A 25,917-nucleotide genomic window follows, 5' to 3' on the forward strand; every position below is an offset into this window, starting at 1 on the left:
GATCTACCCTTCACAACCGTTTTGACTATCCCTAATCAAATTATTCCTTTCCAGGTTATTATAAATCCTATCTCTTGTAACACTTTACCCACAACTGAAGTAAGGCTCACAGGTCTATAATTTCCAGGGTTGTCCCTACTCCCCTTCTTGAACAAGGGGACAACATTTGCTATCCTCCAGTCTTCTGGTATTATTTCTGTAGACAATGATGACCTAAAGATCAAAGCCAAATGCTTGGTAATCTACTCCTTGGCTTCCCAGGGTATCCTAGGATAAATCTCATCTGGTCCAGGGGACCTGCCTCTTTTACACTTTCCAGAATTGCACACACCACCTTCTTACGCACCTCAATCCCATCTAGTTAGTAGCCTGCATCTCTATTCTCCTTGACAACATTGTCTTTTACTTGTGTGAATACTGATGAAAAGTATTCACTTAGTGCTTCTCCTACCTCCTTGCCTCCATGCACAACTTCACTAGTATGCTTGGTTGGCCCTAATCTTACTCTTGTCATTCTTTTATTCCTGATCTACCTATAGAAAGTCTTAGAGTTTTCCTTGATCCTATCCATCAATGACTTCTCATTTCCCCTCCTGGCTCCTCTCAGCTCTCTCTTTAGGTTTTTCCTGGCTAACCTGTAACTCTGAAGCACCCTAACTGAGCCTTCACATCTCATCTTAACATAAGGCTGCTTCTTCCTCATGACCAGAGATTCAATATTTGAGTAATCCATGGCTCCTGTGTGCGACAGCTTCCTCCCTGCCTGACCGGTACGTACTTACCAAGGACACGCAGTAGCTGTTCCTTGAATAAGCTCCACTTTTCAGTTGTGTCTATCCCCTGCAGTTTACTCCTTCATCCTATGCATCCTAAATCTTGCCTAATCGCATCATAATTGCCTTTCCCCTAGCTATAACTCTTGCACTACAGTATATACCTATCCCTTTCCATCACTAACGTAAGCACAACCGAATTGTGGTCACAATCACCAAAGTGCTCACCTCCCTCCAAATCTAACATCTGGCTGGGTTTATTACCCAATACAAAATCTAATGTGGCCTTGCCCCTTGTTGGCCTGTCTACATACTGTATCAGGAAACTCTCATGCGTACGTTGGAGAAAAACTAACCCATCTAAAGTACTTGAACTATAGTATTCCCAGTCAATATTTGAAGTCCCCCATAACAACTACCCTGTCACTCTCGCTCCTAACGCGGACCATCTTTGCTATTCCATCCTCTACATCTCGAACTATTCAGAGGCCTACAGAAAACTCCCAACAGGTTAACCTCTCCTTTCCTGTTTCTAATCTCAGCCCATAGTACGTCAGTAGATGACTCCTCAAATGTCCTTTCTGCAACTGTTGTAATGTTCTTGACTAACAGTGCCACATCACCCACTCTTACCATTTTCTCTGTTCTTACTGAAAGATTGATGAGGGCAGAGCAGTGGACGTGAACTATATAGACGTCACCATGATGTTTGACAAGATTCTGCATGGTAAATTGGTTTTAGCGAGTTTTGAGAAGATTTGTAGCTCAGGTTGAGCTTCTGGATGTAATTTAGCAAAGTTCGATCACATGGAATACATGAAAAACTAGCTATTTGGATACAGAACTGGCTCGAAGGTAAAAGATAAGGTGGTGGTGAAAGGTTGTTTTTCAGACTGGAGGCCTGAGACCAGCAGTGTGCCATAAGGATCTGTGCTGGTCCACTGCTTTTCGTCATTTATATAAATGGTTTGGATGTGAACACGGGCAGTAAGTTTGCCGATGAAAGCAAAGTTGGAGGTGTAGTGGACAGCAAAGAAGGTTATCTCCGATTACAATGGGTCAGTGGGCTGCGGAGTAGCAGATGGAGCTTAATTTAGGTAAATGTGAAGCTGCATTTTGGAAAGGCAAATCAGAGCAGGACTTATACACTTAATGGCAGGATCCTTGGGAGTGTTGCTGAACAAAGACCTTGCAGTGCAGGTTCATACTTCCTTGAAGATGGAGTTACAGGTAGATAGGATAGTGAAGAAGTTGTTTGGTTTGCTTTCCTTCAGTGCATTGAATATTGGAGTTAGGAGGGTCATGTTGCAGCTGCACAGAACATTGGTTAGACCACTTTTGGATTACTGTGTGCAATTCTGGTCTCTTTCCCATAGGAAGAATGTTGTGAAACTTGCAAGGGTGCAGAAAAAATATACAAGGTGTTGCCAGGGTTGGAGGATTTGAGCTATAGGGAATAGGCTGAATAGGCTAGGGCAGTTTTCCCTGGAGCATCAGAAGTTGAGGGGTGACCTTTATAGAAGTTTATAAATCGTGAGGGGCATGGATAGGGTAAATAGAAAAGGTCTTTTCCCAGGGGTGGGGGATTCCATAGGGGAGGGCATAGGTTTAGGATGAGGGGGGAAAGATTTAGAAGGGGCCTAATGGGCAACTTTTCCACACAGAGGGTGGTGAGTGTATGTAATGAACTGCCAGAGAAAGTGGAGTTGGTACAATTATAGCATTTGAAAGGCACCTGGGTGGATGTATAAGTAGGAAGGGTTTAGAGAGATATGGGCCAAGTACTGGCAAATGGGATTAGATTAACTTGGGTCCAACTCATCCATGCCGATCAGGTATCCTAAGTCTCTATTTCTTTGCTATATAGCATTGTGATGCCATGATTTAAGGGACCAGAGGCAGTTACAAATATGAGGATTGGGATGTTTTTAGAATACAACAAAGGAGGACCAAGACATTAATGAGGGAAGGGTTACAATTAAGGAAATGACCAAAAGCTAAATGATTACATTGTAAGTTTTCATTGAGGAAGGTCCAAGAAATTTTCCAGAATTGGGCATCAGTTTGATTAGGCAGAGTAAGGAATTGAAGGAATTTAGTAAGAAGATTGTACTGAAGGAATTAATGAGACTGTAAGTTAAGTCCCTGTGCCCTAACATTTTACATGCCAGTGTGTTGCAGGAGCCAACTATGGAGATGGTCGGTCATTGGTCAGTGTATTCATGCAATGGACAGTGAAAAACATTGCTTTGATTGGACGTTGTCAGTGTGGACTTGTAAAAGAAAAATCTTATTTGACCAACATTTTGGTGTGTTTTGAGGATGTTAATAAAATTCAAGGGGAGTTAATGGATGGAATATATTTGGATTTCTTGAAGGTTCTCAAGTTTGAGGAATAAAATACGTGATATAGGAGGCAATGTACTAGCTTGGGTTATGTATTGGCCAACAGACAGAAAAGTGTAAGAATAAATGGGTTATTCTTGTTGATAGGCAGTGAATAATTGGGGAATGCAAGGATCATGATTTATAGAATCTGAGAATCCCTGCAGTGTGGAAGCAAGCCATTTTGACCTATCAATTCTACGCTACCCCTCTGAAGAACACCCCATTCAGACCCACCTACTCTATCCCTGTGACCCTGCATTTCCCATGGCTAATCCACCTAGCATGAACATTCCCACTATGGGCAATTTTAGTATGGCCAGGCCACCTAACCTGCACATGTTTGGACTGTGTCAGGAAACTGGAGCAATCCCATGCAGACACTGAGAATGTACAACCTCCACACAGTCAGTCACCTGAGGGTAGAATCAAGCCCAGGTTCCCTGCGTTGTGAAGCACTGTGCTAACCACTAAGTCACCATGCCACCCATGCTTGGGTTCCAGTTCTAAGTATATCAATGATGTGGACATGAGGTATGAATGTAATGTTTCTACGTTGTGGATCATTCAGAACTAAGTGGAAATGTGTTGTGGGGAAGATATGACGTGGGAGGATTTGGACCGGCCTAGTGATTGGGCAAGAATATGGCAGATGGGATATATGTGAAAATTACGTTCACATATATTAAGAGTATTTCTTACATATTCAGAGGTTGGCAAGTGTAGATGCAGAAAGGGACCTAATTGTCCTTGTGGCCAGGTCACTGAAGTCTAACATTCAGATACAGATAGAAGCCACTAGGAAGGCTAATGGAATGCTAGCCTTTATTACAAGAAGAGTTAATGAAGCCTTCAGTTGTGTAGGAGTTCGCTTTGATCAAAACCTGGAGTGTTATGTGCCGTTTTGGTCTCCCTATCTCCAGAAAGATATCATTGTATTGAGGAAGTGCAACAAAGGTTCACCAGGCTTGTTGCTGGGATGGTAGGACTCTCCGATTAAAAGCGATTGGCCAATTGGACCTGTATCCTCCAAAGTTTTGAAGAATGAGAATGGTCTCATTGAAACCAACAAAATTATACAGAGATGGGCGGGGTAAATGTCGGTAAGATGTTTTCCCTGGTTGAGGAGTCTCTAGAACCAAGGGACACAAAAGGGATGCTATTTAGGATTGATGAGAATTTTCTTTTACTTGGGATTGTTTGATTGGGCCAAGTGGCCTCTTTCTGTGCTATAATTACTGTGATCTCTTGTTGTTAAAGCAATAACCTCATGAGTAGGTGTGATTGCTTTCTCATGCTGGATCCATATCATCTCTCTTTCAAAGAAGTGGAACTCTATTTTTCATTTTACAAGCTCATCAGTGCTTGGTCTTTTCCTAGTATTTAGGTCAGTAATGTGTTGATTGGTGCAAGTATGTAGTGTTGGGATGGTGAGCTAGACATCCAGTCCTCGTATTCCTGAATTTGCCACAATTGTGAAAATTAATCAAGCCACCCTAGTGTCCAATTTTCCCTACCTGATTACGCACACGAGGTTTCCCAATAACACCAAGTTATTGATTTTAATCTGTGGGCCTCTTGTAGCACAGTGGCAGTGTCCGTGCCTCTGGACTGAGAGACTTAAGTTCAAGTCTTAACTGCTCCAGAGGTGTGTAATAACATCTCTGAACATGTTGATTAGGAAAAATAGGTTAAATAAAAAACAATATTATAATCTATTCATTGGCAAGAAAGAAACCCGAATTGCTAATGTATAACTCTCTAAGTTAAAGCTCTACCCTGTTCTATAAAATCCCCATATGTAGACACAGGTAAGACAGGCACTGTAGGTGGGAAGAAAAAAACGTTCATGTGAAATTGATAAATTCTTTACTTTTGGCTTTCTTTCAACTCCTGATTTTTTTTTTTTCGCTGTTGACAAGCTGTGGAAACACTGATTCTCAGTCTGTCCTTCACTGGTTGAGAATTTACCCTTTCAATGCCTCTGAAGCTGGTCTTGGCTTACAGGAAAATGATGAATGAGAGCAACTATTAGAGGTTTTACTCGTCCATACAGGAGTGAGAAAGATATTTAGCAGGCTAGAAGTCTGTTCATTGCCTCCATGCACAGGCAACGGTCATCTCCCCAGGAACTAAGAGTCGTGATTGTTATGCCGAGCACTCCTGATTTTCTAATGACTGGTTCTGATTGATTTTTATTTTCATTCAAGACTGTCTTTAGGCAAAGTTGTCCTGAACATACACAGGCTGTGCCCCTCAATCACATTCTCCCTCACTTGTTGAGTAAGATATAAACATATATGCAATTCTCAATATATTCCAGCAACTTGCTTTTAAATCTGCAAACGTTTTCCCTGGTTTAAAGCCGTATCTCTTCTCATCTTTGAGTTCAATAATACGAATGTTGTCTGTTTATACCTCTGCTGTTTGGAGAAATGAAACACCATTTCAAAATGCATTTCAGTACAATATATATGACGCATAGACATCAGAATATACAATTTGTGATCACTTACCCTTGCTCATCCATGAAACAAGTCTTGAGCAATTTTTTTTTTAATCCTCTTTCTCTTAAATTCTTCAACCAGAATGCAGATCTGATGGACTATGCATCTGTTATCTCACTTTCAACAATGTGAAACATCTTTCTGTTGAAAGATTGAATAAATAGACTCCATCAGTGTAAACCTGCAGTTCAGGTTTTAAATTTCAACAAAATTCTATTATCCCTGTGCGCCCAATCTTCTGCCAATAAGTGTCAATATAAGGCTAGTGCTTTTGGATTAGAGGTATGCTTCCTGAGACTCTACCATAAATCTAGCATTCCTACTTCCATAAAGTTGGAAATGTATTCCCATGCATCTGTCTTGCATTCCCTACTTGTCCTGTCACATTTGCTTCTGTAATAGATCATTAAAGCTGTACAGCATGGAAACAGACCTTTTGGTCCAAGTCATCCATGTTAACCAAATATCCTAAATTAACGTAGTGCCCTTTGCCAACACTTGGCCCATATCCCTCTAAACATTTCCTATTCACACACCCATCCAGGTGCCTTTTAAATGTTGTAATTGTACCAGTCTCAGAGTGGTGCTGGAAAAGCACAGCTGGTCAGGCAGCATCCAAGAAGCAGGTGATTCTAACCACATTGGATAAATGTACATTTCACAAGTTTCCCCACTTCCCCTCGCCTCACCACCCCCCCCCATCCCACCTTATCCCAATCTTTCATTTTGTCACCGCCCTCTTGAATGGTCTGACCTGTTTATCTTCCTTCCCACCTATCTGCTCCACCCTCCTCTCCGACCTATCACTTTCACCCCTCTTTCTCCCATCTCTTTCCCCCCCCCCCCCCGCCCACATTCATCTACTTATCGCATTCCCAGCTACCTTACCCCCACCCCACTCCTGTTTGTTTATCTCTCATCCCCCTTGGCTCACAAGCCTCATTCCTGATGAAGTGATGCCTGATGATAAGCGTTGATTCTCCTGCTCCTCAGATGCTGCCTGACCGGCTGTGCTTTTCCAACACCTCTGATCGCCAGCATCTGCACTCCTCACTTTCTCCTAGTTGTATCAAACTCTACCAGTTCCTCTGGCAGCTCATTCCATGCGCTCATCACCCTCTGTGAAAAAGTTATCCTTGGTCCCTTTTAAATCCACCTCCTCACCTGAAACCCATGCCCTCTAGTTTGGGACTCTTCCCACCTTGGGGAAAAGACCTTGGCTGTTCACTCTATCCAGGCTTCTCATAATTTTGTTAACCTCCTGAGGCTCCAGGGAAAACATGACTAACCCATTCAGCCTCTCTCTAGCGTAAACCCTCCAACCCTGGCAATATCCTTGTAAATTTTTTCTGCACCCTTGCAAGTTTCACAACATCCTTCCTATAGCAGGGAGACCAGAATTGCTCACAGTATTCCAAAAATGGCTTAACCAATGGCATGTACAGCCGCAACATGACCTCCACTTCCTGTACTTGATGTGCTACCCAATAAAGAGAAGCTGCCTTCACTATCCTGTTTACCTACGACTCTACTTTCAAGGAGATATTCCAAGGTCTCTTTGTTCAGCAACACCTCCTAGGACCTTACTATTAAGTGTATAAGTCCTGCTAAGATTTGCCTTTCCAAAATGCAACCCCTCACATTTGCCTAAATTAAGCTGCATCTGCCACACCTCGGCCCACTAGCCCATCTGATCAAAGTACAGTTGTAGTCTGTAATCTTCTTTGCTGTCTGCTACACCTCCAGTTTTGGTGTAATCTGCAAACTTACTAATTTTCACAACCAAATATTTATATAAATGAGGAAAAGCTGTGGACCGAGACCATTCCTTGTGGTACACTGCTGGTCACAGGCCTCCAGTTTGAAAAGCAACCCTCCACCACCATACTCTGTCATCTACCTTTTGAGCTTTTGTGTTTGCTTCCTCCAGATTGATAAAGAAACCTGATTTGTTCAAATAGTTGCTCAGTATTTGTGTTGAACAATAGAACTTCACTTTAGCATCTGTTATATTGAACCATCACATCAGACTTGAAACCTGTTTTCAGAGACATACTTTCAAATTTGTTTTGAGCTGCATATGTCCATTGTTCCTGAAGCAACAAAGTAAGTTTTCTGACCATTTTATTACAATCTGAATATGTTGTGGTTCTGTTCGTCGAGCTGGGAATTTGTCTTGCAAACGTTTCGTCCCCTGTCTAGGTGACATCCTCAGTGCTTTGGAGCCTCCTGTGAAGTGCTTCTGTGATCTTTCCTCCAGCATTTATAGTGGCCTGTCTCTGCCGCTTCTGGTTGTCAGTTCGAGCTGTCCGCTGTAGTGGCCGGTATATTGGGTCCAGGTCGATGTGTTTGTTGATAGAGTCTGTGGATCCACAGACTCTATCAACAAACACGTCGACCTGGACCCAATATACCGGCCACTACAGCGGACAGTTGGAACTGACAACCGGAAGCGGCAGAGACAGGCCACTATAAATGCCGGAGGAAACAGCACAGAAGCGCTTCACAGGAGGCTCCCAAGCACTGAGGATGTCACCTAGACAGGGGACGAAACGTTTGCAAGACAAATTCCCAGCTCGACGAACAGAACCACAACAACGAGCACCCGAGCTACAAATCTTCTCCCAAACTTTGAATCTGAATATTTCTGCTTATTCAATGGAATATCAGTACAAGACTGAAGAATTTTAATCTCTGCTTTAGTGTCTAATTCTAAGTCTGATTCTGTTTGAACATTAATTTTCAACACTTCAGATTGAATAATTTGGAAGCGAATTAGATCTGAATGTAAGCCCTGCTCCTTTTCATCAATTAAACAATTCCGAGAAATACTGATAATCCTGGACTATAGTTTGACAGATAAGCATTGAATTATAAAGAGGACTTATTGGAGGACGGTCATCAATACACTTTGCATTCCTTTAAATGTAACAGGACTGTGCATATCTTTAGCTTCCCTTGACTGGGCAACACTGCCATTTCCAGAGCATAATATGAAAGATTGAGACATGATGGTGCAGTGGAGACTATTAAAGGATGTTCAATGAAATTATATTAATTTTAATTGTGCAGAACTTTTTTTTTCCTTTTTCTCTTGCACAATGGGCAAAATTACTGTTCCCTGAGCACCACAATCAAGATTTAAATCCTTTGGTACAGATGAATCTGTACAGGACACTTCTAATTTGACAAAATTTTGTTTACATTATTTATACGGTTATGCATTCCACGTTGCTGGAATGGCTTCAGGTTCAGTGCTTTTATATCCCTTGTTTCAAGACAATAGTAATTTTTCTTGCACTTGGTTTTTCTGAATTGAGTAACATCACCTCTGACCAAAGTTTCTTTCTGGATATCATTATAGAATTTTATATTGTAATCTTGCATGGACAGAGCTTTAATTGACCTCACAAGAATGCCTTCTGGAAATCGGGTTATTAAATCCACAATAATAAAGCTCTACTGATCACCTTTTGTTTTTGTGATTGACCTGTGTAGTCCACTAACATTTGACTGCCAATTTCCTTATTAAAAGTGCTTCTTCTTGGAACCTTAGCTTAAATGTACTCTGCTTCAAATCATTTCTTCAGGTTTTACCAAAAACTTCAAGTCTAGATTGGGGAGGCAAATACAATGATGGCATTTATTTTGAGAGGATTTGATTATAAAAGCAGGGAGGTACCCCTGAGGTTCTACAAGGCTCCGGTCAGACCACATTTGGAGTATTGTGCACAGTTTTGGGCTCCATATCTCAGGAAGGATGTATTGGCCCTGGAATGGGTTCAGAGGAGGTTAACGAGAATGGCCCCAGGTATGAAAAGTTTAGCGTATGAGGAACGTTTGAGGATTCTTCGTCTATACTCGATAGAGTTTAGAAAGATGAGGAGGGATCCGCTTGAAACATACTGAATGGCCTGGGCAGAGTAGATGTTGGGAAGATGTTTCCATTGATAGGAGAGATGAGGACCTGAGGGCATAGCCTTAGAGTAAAAGGAAGACCTTTTTAAAACGGAGGTAAGGAGAAGCTGCTTCAGCCAGAGAGTGGTGAATCTATGGAATTCACTGCCACAAAGAAGTGGAGGCCAGGTTATTGAGTACATTTAAGATGGGGATAGATAGGTGCTTGATTGTCAGGGGGCTCAAAGGTTGCAGGGAGAAAGTGGGAGAATACAGTTAAGAAACTTATCAGCAATGATTGAATGGCAGAGCAGACTTGGTGGGCTGCATAGCCTAATTTCTGTTCCTATGGCTCTGGTCTTTATGATTACCGAATTCTTAGATGAATCTAGAGCTAACAAATCTACCTATCTTCTCCCTCACTCAGGAGCCCAGCTTTATATCTTCATTTGAGGATACTTATGCTAAACGTCAAATCAGAAGCTAAAACTCTCTCTAGCTATGGGTATTAGCCTCTATGATATAGAACATGAACTGTATAGCATTGTGCGCCAAAGGTCCTGTACTGTGTTGTGCCGAGCATTTATCTTAATCTAAGATCTACCTAACCTACGCACCCCTTAATTAACTGCCATCTATGTGCTTGTCCAGCAGTCACTTAAATGTTCCTCATGTCCCTAATGTCTACTAGCACTGCTGGTAGTGTATTCCACGCACCTACCCTTCTCTGACATCTCCCCATTCCTTTCCCCAATCACCTTAAAATTATGACCCCTCGTGTCAGCCATTTCTGTCACCTCTCTTCCTCCTCCTCCTCCTCCTCCTCTCCCGTGTGAAAAGCCCTAGCTCACTCAACCTTTTCTCATAAGACAAGCCCTCCAATCCAGGCAGCATCCTGGCAAATCTCCTCTGCACCCTCTCTAAAGCTTCCACATCTTTCCTATAATGAGGTGACCAGCACTGAACACCATATTCAGAGTGTGGTCTAACCAGGGTTTGAAAGAGCTACAGCAAAACCTCATGGCTCATAAACTCAATCCCCCTGCTAATGAAAGCCAAAACGCCAAACTCCTTCCTAACAATCCTATCAACTTGGGTGGCAACTTCGAGGGATCTAAATATGTGGATCCCAAGATCCCTGTGCTCCTCCACACTGCCAAGAGTCCTGTCTTTAACCCTGTATTCAGCATTCAGATTCAACCTTCCATAATGAATCTCTTCGCATTTATCCAGGTTGAACTCCATCTGCCTCTTCTCAGCCCAGCTCTGCATCCTGTCAATGTGTTGTTGTAGCCTGTAACAGCCCTTGATAGTATCTACAGCAGCACCACCCCTCCCTGACCCTTGTCACTGGCTAACCCACTCTTCTTCTTCATCTAAGGCTTTTATAAAAAACACAAAGAGCAGAGGCCCAAGAACAGATCCTTGCGGGATACTACTGATTACTGACCTCCAAATGGAATACTTTTCATCCACTGCCACTCACTGTCGTCTTTCAGCCAGCCAATTCTGTATCCAGACAGCCAGATTTCCCTGTTCCCCTACCTCCTAATGTTCAGAATGAGCCTACTGTGGGGAAATCTTATCAAATGTCTTGCTGAAATCCATTTACACCACATCCACTGACCAACCTTCACCAACTTGTCTTGTCACATCCTCAAAGAACTCAATAAGGCTTGTGAGGGATGACCTGCCCCTCTCAAAGCCATGCTGACTATCTTTAATCAAACTGTTTTTTCAAATAGTCATAAATCCTGTCTCTCCGAATCCTTTCCAATACCTCATTTACCACAGACGTAAGACTGGCAAGTCTGTAATTCCCAGGGATTTTCCCTGTTCCCTTTCTTGAACAGAGGAACAACATTCACTTCCGTCCAATCATCCAGTACTACTCCCATGGAGAGTGAGGATGCAAAGATCATCGCCAGAGGCACAGCGATCTTATTCCTTGCTTCCCGTAGTAACCTTTAGATACATCTGGTTCAGTCCTGGGGACTTGTCTATCTTGATGAGATTAAATAGATTACTTTCAGTGTGGAAACAGGCCCTTTGGCCCAACAAGTCCACACCGCCCCGCCTAAGCGCAACCCACCCATACCGCTACATTTACCCCTTCACCTAACACTACGGGCAATTTAGCATGGCCAATTCACCTGACCTGCACATCTTTGGACTGTGGGAGGAAACCGGAACACCCAGAGGAAACCCACGCAGACACTGATGGTTCCCAGAATTTCCAGCACATCCACTTGCTTAATATCAATCTGTTCAAGCCTTTTAACCAGGTCCACACTGTTCTCGCTATTAACAAGGTCCCTATCACTAGTGTGTACTGAAGCAAAACACTCATTTAGGGCCTCCTCTATCTCTTCAGACTCCAGGCACAAGTTCGCCCTACCCCCTCTCTCTGATCATTCTCTTATTCCTCAAAATAGATTAAAGAAAAATCCAGAAATCTCTAATATATCTTGATGCACAATTGTTTACCTTCCTTAGGCTTCAAAAGCCATTAGTTCTGAAGGCTACCTCTCAAACTATTTCAAAATACATCACTGGTTACAGAAATAATTAATAATTAATTTTTACATGCACAGAAAACCCATATCACTAATACTAAGCCTAAAAATTCAAACTGTCAATTATATTTAAAATATATATAAATCTCACATGTTACATTGCAAAAGCTTTCTGTCTGATATGAGGAGGTGAACCTGACGTATTCCCAGCTGTCGTCCTCTTTGAACACTGATTTCGTTCTTTCCTCCATCCTCTTAGTTTAGGGGGATGACGGGGGAAAAAAAGGTTTCGCTTTATGGATTCACTCAATTATCAACCTTTATTGCTCCCTTTGGACTTCAATATGAGTTGTTGTTACAAAGTCCTACTAAAGGAATAAAGTACGAGTTTTATATGTGGTTTCAACTGTAATATTCAGGTTCCATTCACAAGCCCATTTGTGTGCAATATGAATTAGCAATTTGTGAGTATAGGGAATGTTCATATGTCAGATGTTTAGAATTGCATCCCTGTATGGGATTGTGTTTGTAAGTGGGAGTGTTTGTAAATGCCCCCCCCACCACCAACCTCCATATATGTTTGCCCTTTAAATTTGGAAACTATTGCTGGGTGCTTTCTGACCTAATTCGTTTGCATCCAACAATAATAGGCCTCCAAGTCCTTGTTATCTGCAGGAATGGACTTCTCACATTTTTTAAAAGAAAAACAAGGATACCACTCCAATGTAACCTCTGTGTGATTAAACTGGAAGAATGGGGTTGGGGGCTGACCTCATGATTCTACAGATTGAGAGTAGCATATCAGTGGATAGAGAGTGAATGGACATGTATGGTGTCTATGGATGGTTAAGCATCAATTCAGTGTATCTGTCAATTTACTCCACATGGCAAAATGCCCAGTTTTCTTTTGTTCACTGCATTTGGTTTGCTGTTTTCTCAACTAACTTAAAGAATCCCCCCCCCTTATATTTTCATCAAATGTTAGTAGGTTCTGTACAAATGTAAACATTTCATTTCTGGACTTTCTTCAGAGCCCTGTTCCCAGCTCACTATTTTAACTGCAACTTTAAAGAATTATTTGAAACTTCAGCTTTAATGAAAGTTTTTCTGTTTACATGTTGTGCACTCAGACACTCTGATAGCATAGAACTATTGGGGCCAAGCTGGGTACTGATTACGGATTCAACTTTTAGTTTTTTTTTGGTAGGAATCATACTGATATAGATTATTCCTCCCACTATCTGGAAATAATTTTCATCAGCTATAGTGCCCACAAGTGCAGATGATAATTTAGAGTTTGGCTAATCTGCCAAACTTTTGTGAACCATTTTGACAGTTACTGCAGTGTTCCTTTCATATATCCCATTGCTAAAAGGGTTTTCTGCTGCTGCATTCATAACCACTATGTTTATATTCACTTGTCTCCAACAGCCCCCACTGTCAGTGAGGAATTTTGCTAGTGTTCAAAGACTGGTTCTTACCAACATTGCCATTACTTTATCCATAGATATTTTCTTGTCTTTGCTAAATACTATTAAGTAACAGTCCAGATATCAATATACAAAATGTAAAATGAAAATTGTTTTTTTTCCTTCCTTCAACCTTTAAATCTATAGCCACTACTTCTTTGGAATCCCTTGCTAGGGGTAGACTTGATAGACTTTGATATTGTCCTTTTGATATATTTTACAATCTCATCTATCACTTTTCTCTCTCCTACGAGCTTATAGTATTTCACATTCGTTATTCCTGCATCCTTTCCTCAGTTTTGATCTTTTAGAAGACACATGAGCAAATAGCACAATCAACTTTTTGGCTTTGAAATTTGTATTCCCAATGTCAGTAACATTACTTTAATTTCCGTAGTGCAGTGGTTATGTTCTGTTAAAGGGATACGATATAATGTACTAGTAAATTCAGTGTAAACTGTATATTTACAGATTTTCCAAATACAGAATTTGTCATTTTTCATACTGTGCTTTCTTCATCGATGGGCTACTTCATAACAAGGATGTTTCACTGGACACTACATCCATGTTCGTAAATGATTGATTCAGCCTCTTTTACAAGAAATTAGCACTCTTTTCAAAGATTTTAGTGTTGTCATCTGCAAAACTGAAACTGATAGAACATTTAAATTCCTTAACTTTGTCCTGGTCTGTTTTAGTGAATGGGTCTGGGTAGTAATGTAGCCAATCTGTTTCTCATATGGTAGACATTCATACACTGAGCAATACTGCACAATTAAAGGCTCACCACTACATTCATCACTGGCTGAAATCTCTTATGACCAATGTCCTTTCATTGATCTGTAATCTCCTCCTCCAACCAAATCCTTTGTTTTTTATTTGGTTTTGACTGGCCTATAGAGCTTGGGACAATTCACGGTGGAGTGATACTCCTGATTGTATCTGAAACATCAATTAACTTCACCCTGAGCATTTCTGGGGTTCATTCATCTAATGTAAATTCCAATTTCTTTTTGCTTCTCAGTTTTAAATAGCATTTCTGTCCTCCTTTCTTATTGGGTATAGTTCCCCTTTTGTACCGTCACCTGCAATGTGTATCAAGATGTCTTACCAATTTGTTAACATTGTGTCCTCATTCTTTTTCTTATTATTGATTTCCTCCTTTTTGAGCTATAAATTCTGTTAGGAAGGAATTCTTTCTTGAGATTTTTTGTTGCTTCTGACATTTGTTCTGGTAGTCCTTGTTTATCTGTAGATTTAACTTTTGCCATAACTAGAAGTCTGACTATACTTGATATTTTTGTATAGTTACAAACTTAAGTGCCAGCACATTGGGCAATTTCCAAATTTAAATTTCTAGAACCTACTGAATTCTATTATCTGCTCTTCCATTGTACTGTCCTCAGCTTTTCTAAATTTGTCAACATTTTACCTGCCTCGTAAGCAGTCTTGATGATTTTATCCATGAAAGTTGACCGCATGTCCAAACCTTCATCCATGTTCAAGTCACCCAGGCTCTGACTTTTAAAAAAAAAATTCTTATCTTGCTTCTATATACTAAGGTAAAAAAAAATCACATGACAGGTTATAATCCAACAGAGTTATTTGAAAACACAAGCTTTCGAAGCGTCGTTTCTTTTCCAGGTGCTCACATCTGAAGATGGAGTGCGGATCCGAATGCTTGTGTTTTCAAATAAAACTGTTTGACTGTAACCTGGTGTCATGTGATTTTTGACATTGTCTGACACCAGTGCTTCATTCTATATGCTAACCAAAGTGATAAGGCTGTACCTTGCTTCCTCATTTGGTAAAGTAGTAACCCAGATCCATGTTGTAACTTCATTCTTCCACTGATCATGATAATCACTTTGAGAAAACAGGTGGATACTTGTACTCCAAAGCTTTACAGTCTTGACTTAATAATTCTGTGCTGCCATTATTATACTCCAAGGGATAATCATCTAAACAGAATACAAGTCCATGTTTTATATGAAGGTTTTATGTCCATTAGCTATGCTCCACAATTTTCTCACCTCCACAATTACTAGGTCCCTATATTAGACAATTGGTTCAAACCCAGTAAACTCTTCAATACTTCCATCACTTGACCTGCCATGCAATTAGGTCTTGGACATTCTTCAGATCATATTAGGTAATGGCACTGCTTTGAAATGTAACAATCCTGTGCCTAAAGTATACGCCACAAAAACCCATTTGACATTCAAGTTGCAAAATCTTTCCTGGTACTTTGAATAGAGAAAGGTAAAACAAAATCTGTTTTTCTGTTCTTCCTGTTCAAGGGGCCAACATCTGTTCCTGATTCAGATTCTTGTAGAACAAGGGGACAAGATTTTACTCTTCCCTGAACTGTTGTACATTACATAGTGTTAAAGATGGCATCTCTAACTTAAGCCAGAATCAAAGTGCTTCAGCTGGTCATTCACTCAAAACTCTGCTCCTTTGCATTAGTCCTACCATGCCTATATTGCCATGTGGTAACATAAAACATGGCAAGCCTATGCATTGTAGAAAAACCTACTGTCTCCCATCAAGATCCTATGTGGTCCACCTTTGCTAAGTGTGTAGTAAATGATATTATTGTATTGTTTACGTGGTCATATTAAAACTGTCTCTCTCTGACTTGCTGTAACAGCCTCCAGCAGCCCTGGCTCCCTACTTACATATCCACTCTGTATTGGATTGAAAGCTTACTATTTTCAGATTTTCTAAGGACATGGTAACCAAGATTTATTTTTCAATCTGCTGATATAGTCCTCTTGTTGTCAGCTTAGGATTCCAATTAATATAATCGTTATTGTATAAGTTTAGGAATTGGACTTTGTTTATTCATTCTTGGGATATGGGTGTCGCTAGCTAAGCCAGCAATTATTGCCAATTCCTCGCTGCCCAGAATCAACCACATCACTGTGAGACTGGAGTTATATGTAGGCCAGACCAGGCAAGGAGGGAAGATTTCCTTTTGTTTTAAAGGAACATTGGTGAACCAGATGGGTTCTTAAAACAATCAACAAGGGTTTTATGGTCATCGTCAGACTCTTTAATTTCCAGATTTTTATTGAATTCAGATTCCACCATCTGCCATAGTAGAGCTTGAACCTAGCCCCTGCGAACATTACTTGGGTTTTCTGGATTAATAGGAGAAAGTGGGTATTGCAGATCTGCAGATCAAAGTGTGGCGTCAGAAAAGCACAGCAGGTCAGGCAGCATCAGAGGAGCTGGAGAGTTGTCGTTTTCGATATAAGCCCTTCATCAGGAATGTAATGAAGGGCTTATGCCCAAAATGTCAACTTTCCTGCTCTTTGAATGCTGCCTGATCTGCTGTGCTTTTCCAGCACCACTCTTTCTGGATTAATAATCTAGTAATCATACCACTAGGCCATTACCTCTCCTCACAGTCTAATTTTAATTCTGTCTAGAATTGCTGTTGAGATTCTGAAAACCAGCACCAGTGTGGATGTGATGTGGCAGGATGGTACAGTGGAGAAAAATATTCGATCCAATGACTTGCTGCCAGTTCATCACGTGGACAATAATGAGTTCTGCCCTGGAGACTTTGTGCTGGATAAACGTGGTAAGTGTAAAGTATAGTTTGAGCACTATCTTGCAGATGATTGGAAAATAAATAGAGAAAAACAATTACCTTTGTTGAATAGCTGGCATTTTGTCTGTTATAGAACTCCCTCTTTAGTTGGTATCTATCCTCATTCCAGAATTCAGAGTCAGGAAGGAGGTACTTTTTGTTCTATTTTTTTTCCAGTTTCGTCCCACCCAGGATGTAAGTTGATGATGGATAACAGGGGGGTGGACAGCTAGTACTTAGAATGATAGACAAGCCATCGTGGTGTGGGGTGGACCTGATCTTTGCCTATCATTTTCATATATTTAGATGAGTTTGGAGTAAGTATAATATTGAGGTACCCTAACTTGTCCTTTCCGTGTTAAATTGAACAAATTTAATCAATCCATACAATAGCAGGTGTAGTGTCCCCTAGATTTCAGATATGGTTCCTGATCTCTGCTAGTTGTATTAATCTACAGCTGCGATTTTGAGTTGGTTTCTGCATAAGACCATAAGACACAGTGGAAGTAAGGCCATTCGGCCCATCGAGTCCACTCCGCCATTCAATCGTGGCTGATGGGCATTTCAACTCCAGTTACCCGCATTCTCCCCGTAGCCCTTAATTCCTCGAGACAACAAGAATCTATCGATCTCTGCCTTGAAGACATTTAGCACAGTGCGGCAATGAATTCCACAGGCCCACCACACTCTGGCTGAAGAAATGTCTCCGCATTTCTGTTCTGAATTTACTCCCTCTAATTCTAAGGCTGTGTCCACGGCTCCTAGTCTCCTCGCCTAACGGAAACAATTTCCTAGCGTCCACCCTTTCCAAGCCATGTATTATCTTGTAAGTTTCTATTAAGTCTCCCCTTAATCTTCTAAACTCCAATGAATACAATCCCAGGATCCTCAGCCGTTCCTCATATGTTAGACCAATCATTCCAGGGATCATCCGTGTGAATCTCCGCTGGACACGTTCCAGTGCCAGTATGTCCTTCCTGAGGTGTGGGGACCAAAACTGGACACAGTACTCCAAATGGGGCCTAACCAGAGCTTTATAAAGTCTCAGTAGCACAACGGTGCTTTTATATTCCAACCCTCTTGAGATAATTGACAATATTGCATTCCCTTTCTTAATCACGGACTCAACCTGCATGTTGACCTTTAGACAATCCTCAACTAGCACTCCCAGATCCCTTTGTACTTTGGCTTTACGAATTTTCTCACCGTTTAGAAAGTAGTCTATGCTTGTATTCTTTTTTTCCAAACTGCAAGACCTCGCATTTGTTCACATTGAATTCCATCAGCCAGTACCTGGACCACTCTCCCAAACTGTCTAGATCCTTCTGTAGCCTCCCCACTTCCTCAGTACTACCTGCCTGTCCACCTAACTTTGTATCATCTGCAAACTTCACTAGAATGCCCCAGTCCCTTCATCCAGATCATTAATATATAATGCGAACGGCTGTGCCCCAACACTGAACCCTGCGGGACACCGCTCGTCACCGGCTGCCATTCCGAAAAAGAACCTTTTTATCCCAACTCTCTGCCTTCTGTCAGACAGCCAATCCTCAATCCATACCAGTAACTCACCTCGAACACCATGGGCCCTCACCTTGCTCAGCAGCCTCCCATGTGGCACCTTATCAAAGGCATTTTGGAAGTCTAGATAGACCACATCCACTGGGTTTCCTTGGTCTAACCTACTTGTCACCTCTTCAAAGAACTCCAACAGGTTTGTCAGGCATGACCTCCCCTTACTAAATCCATGTTGACTTGTTCTAATCTGACTCTGCTCTTCTAAGTATTTAGAAACCTCATCCTTAATGATGGATTCTAGAATTTTACCAGCAACCGAGGTTAGGCTAATTGACCTATAATTTTCCATCTTTTGTCTTGATCCTTTCTTGAATAATGGGGTTACAACAGCGATCTTCCAATCATCTGGGACTTTCCCTGACTCCAGTGACTCTTGAAAGATCTCAACCAATGCCTCCGCTATTTCCTCAGCCACCTATCTCAGAACTCTAGGATGTATCCCATCGGGGCCAGGAGATTTATCAATTTTAAGACTTTTTAGCTTTTCTAGCACTATTTCTTTTGTAATGGCAACCGTACTCAACTCAGCCCCTGACTCCCTTTAATTGTTGGAATATTACTTATGTCTTCCACTGTGAAAACTGATGCAAAGTACTTGTTAAGTTCTCCTGCTATTTCCTTATCTCCATCACTAGGCTTCCAGCATCAGTTTGAAGTGGCCCAATGTCTACTTTTGCCTGTCGTTTGTTTCTTATGTATTGAAAGAAACTTTTACTATCATTTCTAATATTACTGGCTAGCCTATTTGATCCTCTCCTTCCTTATTATTCTCTTTGTTATCCTCTGTTTGTTTTTGTAGCCTTCCAAATCTTCTGATTTCCCACTGCTCTTGGCCACTTGAGAGGATCTCTCTTTTTCTTTAATACATTTCCTGACTTCCTTTGTCAGCCATGGCTGTCTAATCCCTCCCCAGATAGTCTTTCTTTTCTTGTCCCCTTGCTCCTGGTAGTTTTCCTGCTGATAATGATCTGTAGGTTTAACCACTATTTGGAGATGGTGCCTTTGCTAAGGAAACTATATTCCAGCACGTTAATAATGTTTGCAAAAAGAATGTAGGAGACTTGAGGTGCCATCTCGTGAGATTGAGCATGGAGCTGGAATAGGCCACTTCAGTTTGGTTTGACATTCAGCATCCTGAAGTGTCTTTGTAAGGTAGATGTGGATAGGATGTTCCATTTCTGGAAGGATCTAAGAGCTATGGTTCACAGTAAATGTTTTATTGGGGTTGAATCATTTGAACTTTCCACCTCAACTGCTTTTTCAGAAAGAGTTGATGAAATTTTTTAAATTTAAAAATCACACAACACCAGGTTATAGTGATTTTTAACTTTGTCCACCCCAGTCCAACACCAGTTCCTCAACATCATGAATATTTTTAAGGCACAGTTGGATATATTTCTTTGTAAGCAAGGAGCAAAGGGGTGTCGGGAATAGGTTACAATTGGATCAGCTGTGATCTCATTAAATGGATGAACTGGTTTGAGGGACTGAATGGCCACTGCCTTATTGTTTGTATGATCAGCTCATAGAGGGGGCTAGAGTAGAGACCGTGGCTGAGAAAGCATGAGGACTTCAGGGATTCTGGCCTATCTCAGTCTTTGTTCCCAAAGACTCCCAAGTCTGCTTCAGTAGCAAATGACGCAGCAACAGTGACATCAGTGGGGGTTGATTGGTTGTTCAGCAGCTTCTGTTCAGAATTGTTTCACCTTTGGTAATTTTGAAGTACAGAAACTTTTAAACTAGCACAAGAAAAATAATAATTATAGGTAGGAAAGGGAATTGAGTTGTGGTAATAGGATTTTCTATTAATTTCCAGTTTGTAGTAAACATTACTAAAATGAGTAAAATGAAAGTAAATTTAAAAAGCTTAAGGTATATTTAGGCAATTTGCATAGCAGAATGTCTACCCTATGACCTGTAGGCAGTTAGAGTAATGAAGTGGAGACTTCACATGACCTAGACAAACCTATGTACAGAAAATGCCACCAGCTACACAAGTGAGCTACGGCTCTTCTCGCTCAAACAGCAGCTGGAATTACAGGTTCATTTACAAGGCATAGAGTGGATAACACTACTTATACCACAGGTTAGAGAAGAACAGGTGCATATGGGATGGGTGACTACCAGATACTCAAGAAATAGTGGCAGGTTCTGCCTGGTAGGGGGCCTGTCTCTAACTGGTTTTGCATTCAGGGTTCTGGCAAAGTCAATAGTTTCTTGAAGGAATGCAGCAAGAGCCAAACCCAGAGCACCACATGTGGTCCAGCTGTACAGTAGAGAAGGAAGATGTGTGTGAGAGCAGTAGTGAAATGGGGATTCTGTAGTTAGAAGAGCACACTGGTGTTTCCCTAGCTATTGACAACTTCAGGATAAGATATTTCCTCCTGGTGTTTGGATCAAAGATGTCTCAAAACATCTGACTAAGATTCTTATCAGGAAGAGAACAGCCAGAGATTATGGTCTTCACTGGAAGCAACAAAGCGAGTTGGAGGTATGTGGTCCAGAAGTCGGAATTTAGAAAATTAGATAGAAAATTAGCAAGCAAGACCTCAAGGTTTTGATCTCTGGATTACTGTGTCACATTGAAGAGTTCAGAAATAGGAGGATCAGGCAGACAAATGTGGTATTGTAAAGGTGGTGCAGTCTGGATGGCTTTCGAATTCTTAGGGCCCTGGGACTTTTTCAAAGGGAGGTGGCACTTGTTCAGGTTGAATGGCTAGCACCTGAACAAAGACTGGACTAAGATCTTTGCAGAACATATGGCTGGCACTGATGTGGAGACTTCAAATTAAGCAGAGGTGTGCACTGCCAAGAGAGAATATTAGAGTAATACCAGAGTGTATAGAAATACTAGAAGAGGCAGATAGCACGAGAATAGGGAGTAGTAAGGTACTGATGGAGTCATAGACTTCATTACTTTCTATCCTACAAAATCAGAGTTGTCACGTATATAGTAATGTATGAAATATAGTTAATAGAATTGGCAAATTGCAGTCAGATTATGTTGTGGTGTTCAGAGACCTGGCTGAAGGAAAGGCAGAATCTGGCGTTAAATATTTCTGGCTGTAAAGTATTTAGAAACCATAAAGCAAAAAGAAAAGTGGTTTGGGGTTTTTCGTTAAGGAGACCATTTCTCTGCTGGAGAAGCAGCATAAGGTTTCCCATTGGAGACTGGTTAGCAAGGTTAGATTTCATAGAATACAGGGAGAACTAGCCATTTGGATACAGAACTGGCTCAAAGTTTGAAGACAGAGGGTGGTGGTGGAAGGTGGTTTTTCAGACTGGAGGCCTGTGACCAGTGGGGTGCCACAAAGATCAGTGCTGGGTCCTCTACTTTTCATTATTTTGTAGAAATGATTTGGATGTGAGCATAAGTGGTATAGTTAGTAAGTTTGCAGATGACACCAAAATTGGAGGTGTGGTGGACAGCGAAGAAGGTTACCTCAGATTACAACAGGATCTTGACCAGATGGGCCAATGGGCTGAGAAGTGGCAGGTGGAGTTTAATTCTGATAAATGTGAGGTGCTGCATTTTGGGAAAGCAAATCTTAGCAGGACTTATACACTTAATGGTAAGGTCCTAGGGAGTGTTGCTGAATAAAGAGACCTTGGAGTGCAGGTTCATAGCACTCCAAGTGGTGTGAAAGTGGAGTTGCAGGTAGATAGGATAGCGAAGAAGGTGTTTGGTATGCTTTCCTTTGTTGGTCAGAGTATTGAGTACAGGAGTTGGGAGGTCATGTTGTGCTGTACAGGACATTGGTTAGGCCACTGTTGGAATATTGCATGCAATTCTGGTCTCCTTCCTATCGAAAAGATGTTGTGAAAGTTGAAAGGGTTCAGAAAAGATTTACAAGGATGTTGCCAGGGTTGGAGGATTTGAGCTACAGGGAGAGGCTGAAAAGGCTGGAGCTGTTTTTCCCCAGCGTCAGGCTGAGGGGTGACCTTATAGAGGTTTACAAAATTGAGGGGCATGGATAGGATAAATACAATCTTTTCCCAGGGGTGTGGGAGTCCAGAACTAGAGGGCATAGGTTTAGGGTGCGAGGGGAAAGATATAAAAGAGACCTAATGGGCAACGTTTTCACTCAGAGGGTGGTACGTGTGTGGAATGAGCTGCCAGAGGAAGTGGTGGAGGCTGGTACAATTGCAACATTTAAGAGGCATTTGGATGAGTATATGAATAGGAAGGGTTTGGAGGGATATGTGGCAGGTGGGACTAGATTGGGTTGGGATATCTGGTCAGCGTGGATGAGTTGGACCGAAGGGTCTGTTTCCGTGCTGTACATCTCTATGACTCTATAACAGGATGTCCCAGAAGGTTAAAAATTGAATCATAGGTGCCGGAATAAGCCATTCATTTCATCGACCAATACAATCATGGCTGATTGAACACTTCAACTGACTCCTTACCCAAAACTCTGTTTGCTGCTGGTAATATGAAATGTATTGATCTCTAATGTACTCTGATTGCGACACCGTAGCACTTAGAGAATTAGGTAGAGAATTCCAAAGGTTCACAACCATTTGAGTTTTTAAAAATAGCTATCCTCTTCTCTTCCCCTATCTTTAAATTTGCCCCTGGTTCAAGTCTCCGCAACCAGGGAACACATTGTATCTGTCTTCCCTTAAGTATTTTGTAGGTTCCAATGAGATCACTTCTCATCAAAACTGTAGGAAATACAGGGTCCGTTTGTCTAATCTCTCCATGGGACAGTCCACACCAAGGGAAAAAAAAAATTGATGCATTGCCATTGCACCCCTTCTGTGGTAGTAACATTTTTCCAGAGATAGGAAAGCAAAACTGCACACAGTACTCCAAGTGCATTCTAACTAAATAGCTATATAATTGAAGTAAGACTTCACTGTTGCTGTACTCAAATCCCCTTGTGATAAAAGCTAACATTCTATTAAAATAGCTATTAGCTAATAGCTTACTGCACTTGCATGTTAGCCTTCAGTGATTTATCGACAAGATAATCTAGATCATTTTGTACGCCTACACATTCTAATGTCAGACCATTTAAGAAATATTCTATATATCTGCTCCTAACAAAAATGGGTAACCTCATGTTTCCACATGAAATTTCATCTGCCATATTCTTGCCTACTCACGATCCTCCTGAACCCAGTTTACGTTCTCCTTGTAGCACACTTTTCTGCTTAACTTTCTATTATCCAAAATTTGGAACTTTTAACATTTATTTCCACCTCTGTCATTAATATATCATTAGGACCATCTGGGGCCTAAGTGGTGAATCTTGGGTGCCCCACTAATCACATCCTAAAATATGAGAAATACCCATTTATTCCTCGTGACTCCATCTGTTGGCTATTTGTTAATCCATGCCAGTACATTCCCTCTTGTCCCATGTATTTGATTTTTCTAAGCAGCCCCCTGAGTAGGGTGTTAAAAGCCTGATAAAAATCTAAATATACTGTCCATCAGTTCTCCTTTCAGTTTTTTGTTAGTAGTATCTTCAAAATTCCCAAACACCAATTCCTCATTCTGAAATCCATGCTGACTATAACCAATTAATTCGGTATCATCCAAGTTTCTATTTATCCCATCCTTTATAATAGATTGTCATAGTCTCCCTCATTAAATAATGGAGTGACTCTTGTTACTTTTGAATCCACAGAAATCGTTCTCGAATTTATTGATTGTGGAAGATAATCACCAATTGACTATCTTTGTAGCCACTCTGCGATGTAGGCTATTAGATCCTGGGGATTTACCAACTTTCAGTCCCATTAAATTCTACATTCAATCTTCTTATTGATGTTAATTTCTTTCTACTCATTGTCCATACTCACTTGGATCTATAGTTCTGGGCACTAGCTAGACCACACCTGAGGTACATGATCAGTTTTTGTCCCCTTAATCTAAGTAAAGATGTACTGGCATTGGAAGCAGTCCAGAGAATGTTAATCCTGAGAATGGAGGGATTTTCTTACGAGGAGAGGCTGAGTAGGTTGGGTTTGTACTCCTAGAAGAATGAGAGGAGACCTGACTGAAACTTTAAGATTCTTGGGGGTTTTAACATGCATGCAAAGTTTTTTTTTTATCCCTGTGAGTCTAAGATCTGAGGGCGTAGTTTCACAGTAAGAGATCACCTATTTGAGGCAGGTGTGTAATTTCCTTCGAGAATAGTGAATCTGTAATGACGAAGTGGTTAAGTATATTCAAGGCTGAGATCGATTTTTAATCATTAAAGGAATGGGGTTGGGGGGGTGGGGGGGTGGGGGGAAGAGAGTGGAGAAGGTGGAGTTGGATATTATCTGACCATCCGTGATTGTGTTGAATGGTGGAGCAGACCTCCTGATGGTCGAATAGGCTAGTCTTGTCTTGTGGACAGATAAGGTGGGGAGAAATTATTCTGATGTGGATCGAGAACCGAAAGGCACAGTTTTAAAGAAGCCAAGGTGAGGTGAGAAAATATACTTTCATACAACATATAATTAAGGTTTGGAAGCATGATGGGGGCAGACTGGATTGACACATTGAAGAGGACATTAAATGATTATTTCTTCTTAAGCGAAGTGTAGGGTTACAGGAAAAAGAAGAAATTGGCACTGCACAGACATCCTTAAGCATCATAATAATTCTGGGCATATTGTATGTTCAATGAGGTCATGGTTAATCTAATGGTTAATATTTCTGCCTACCCCAATAACTTTTATCTACTTTGTTTATCAAGAATCTTTCTAGCTCTGCCTTTTAAAATGTTCAAGGAATCTGCTTCCAAGATTATTTCAAGGAAAAGTTCCAAGCATTCATGACCTTTAAGACAGAAAAAAAGTGTCTGTCTTAAATGGGTAAGCCCTTTATTTTGAAACCGTGACCCTAGTTCTAGGTTTTCACACAGTGAAACATCATTTCCACATTCACCTACTCTGCATCTTACTTGCTTCAACCTAATCACAACTTGTCCAATCTGGTCCAACTTTCTCTGAACTGCACCTGACACATCTAATCCTTCCTCGAGCGGAGATACACATACTGTTCACAGTAATCATCCATTTATGGTCTCATCAGTGCCCTGCAAAACAGAAGTGTAGCCTCCTTACTTTTTGGATTTGATTTTCCCCTGTCAATAAGTTACATCCTAATTGCTAATTGCTTTCCTAATGCCATACAAATGGGATAAAGACAAAGTATCTGACTATCCATGACTCTCTCAATTTTATAAA

The 25,917-nt window shown here is 41.1% G+C and overlaps 1 protein-coding gene across 1 annotated transcript in view; it reads left to right on the forward strand.

Annotated features, from left to right (window-relative positions):
* Nucleotides 1–25,917, forward strand: part of ube2o (ubiquitin conjugating enzyme E2 O) — a 162,238-nt gene that overhangs the window by 69,115 nt on the left and 67,206 nt on the right. Inside the window, exon 10 of the mRNA XM_072559038.1 lies at nucleotides 16,985–17,139. Coding sequence (XP_072415139.1) covers nucleotides 16,985–17,139 — 155 coding nt within the window. The remainder of the gene's footprint in view (nucleotides 1–16,984; nucleotides 17,140–25,917) is intronic.

Source organism: Chiloscyllium punctatum, chromosome 39 (genome assembly GCF_047496795.1).
Source record: "Chiloscyllium punctatum isolate Juve2018m chromosome 39, sChiPun1.3, whole genome shotgun sequence".
In the NCBI taxonomy this organism is placed as follows: Eukaryota; Metazoa; Chordata; class Chondrichthyes; order Orectolobiformes; family Hemiscylliidae; genus Chiloscyllium; species Chiloscyllium punctatum.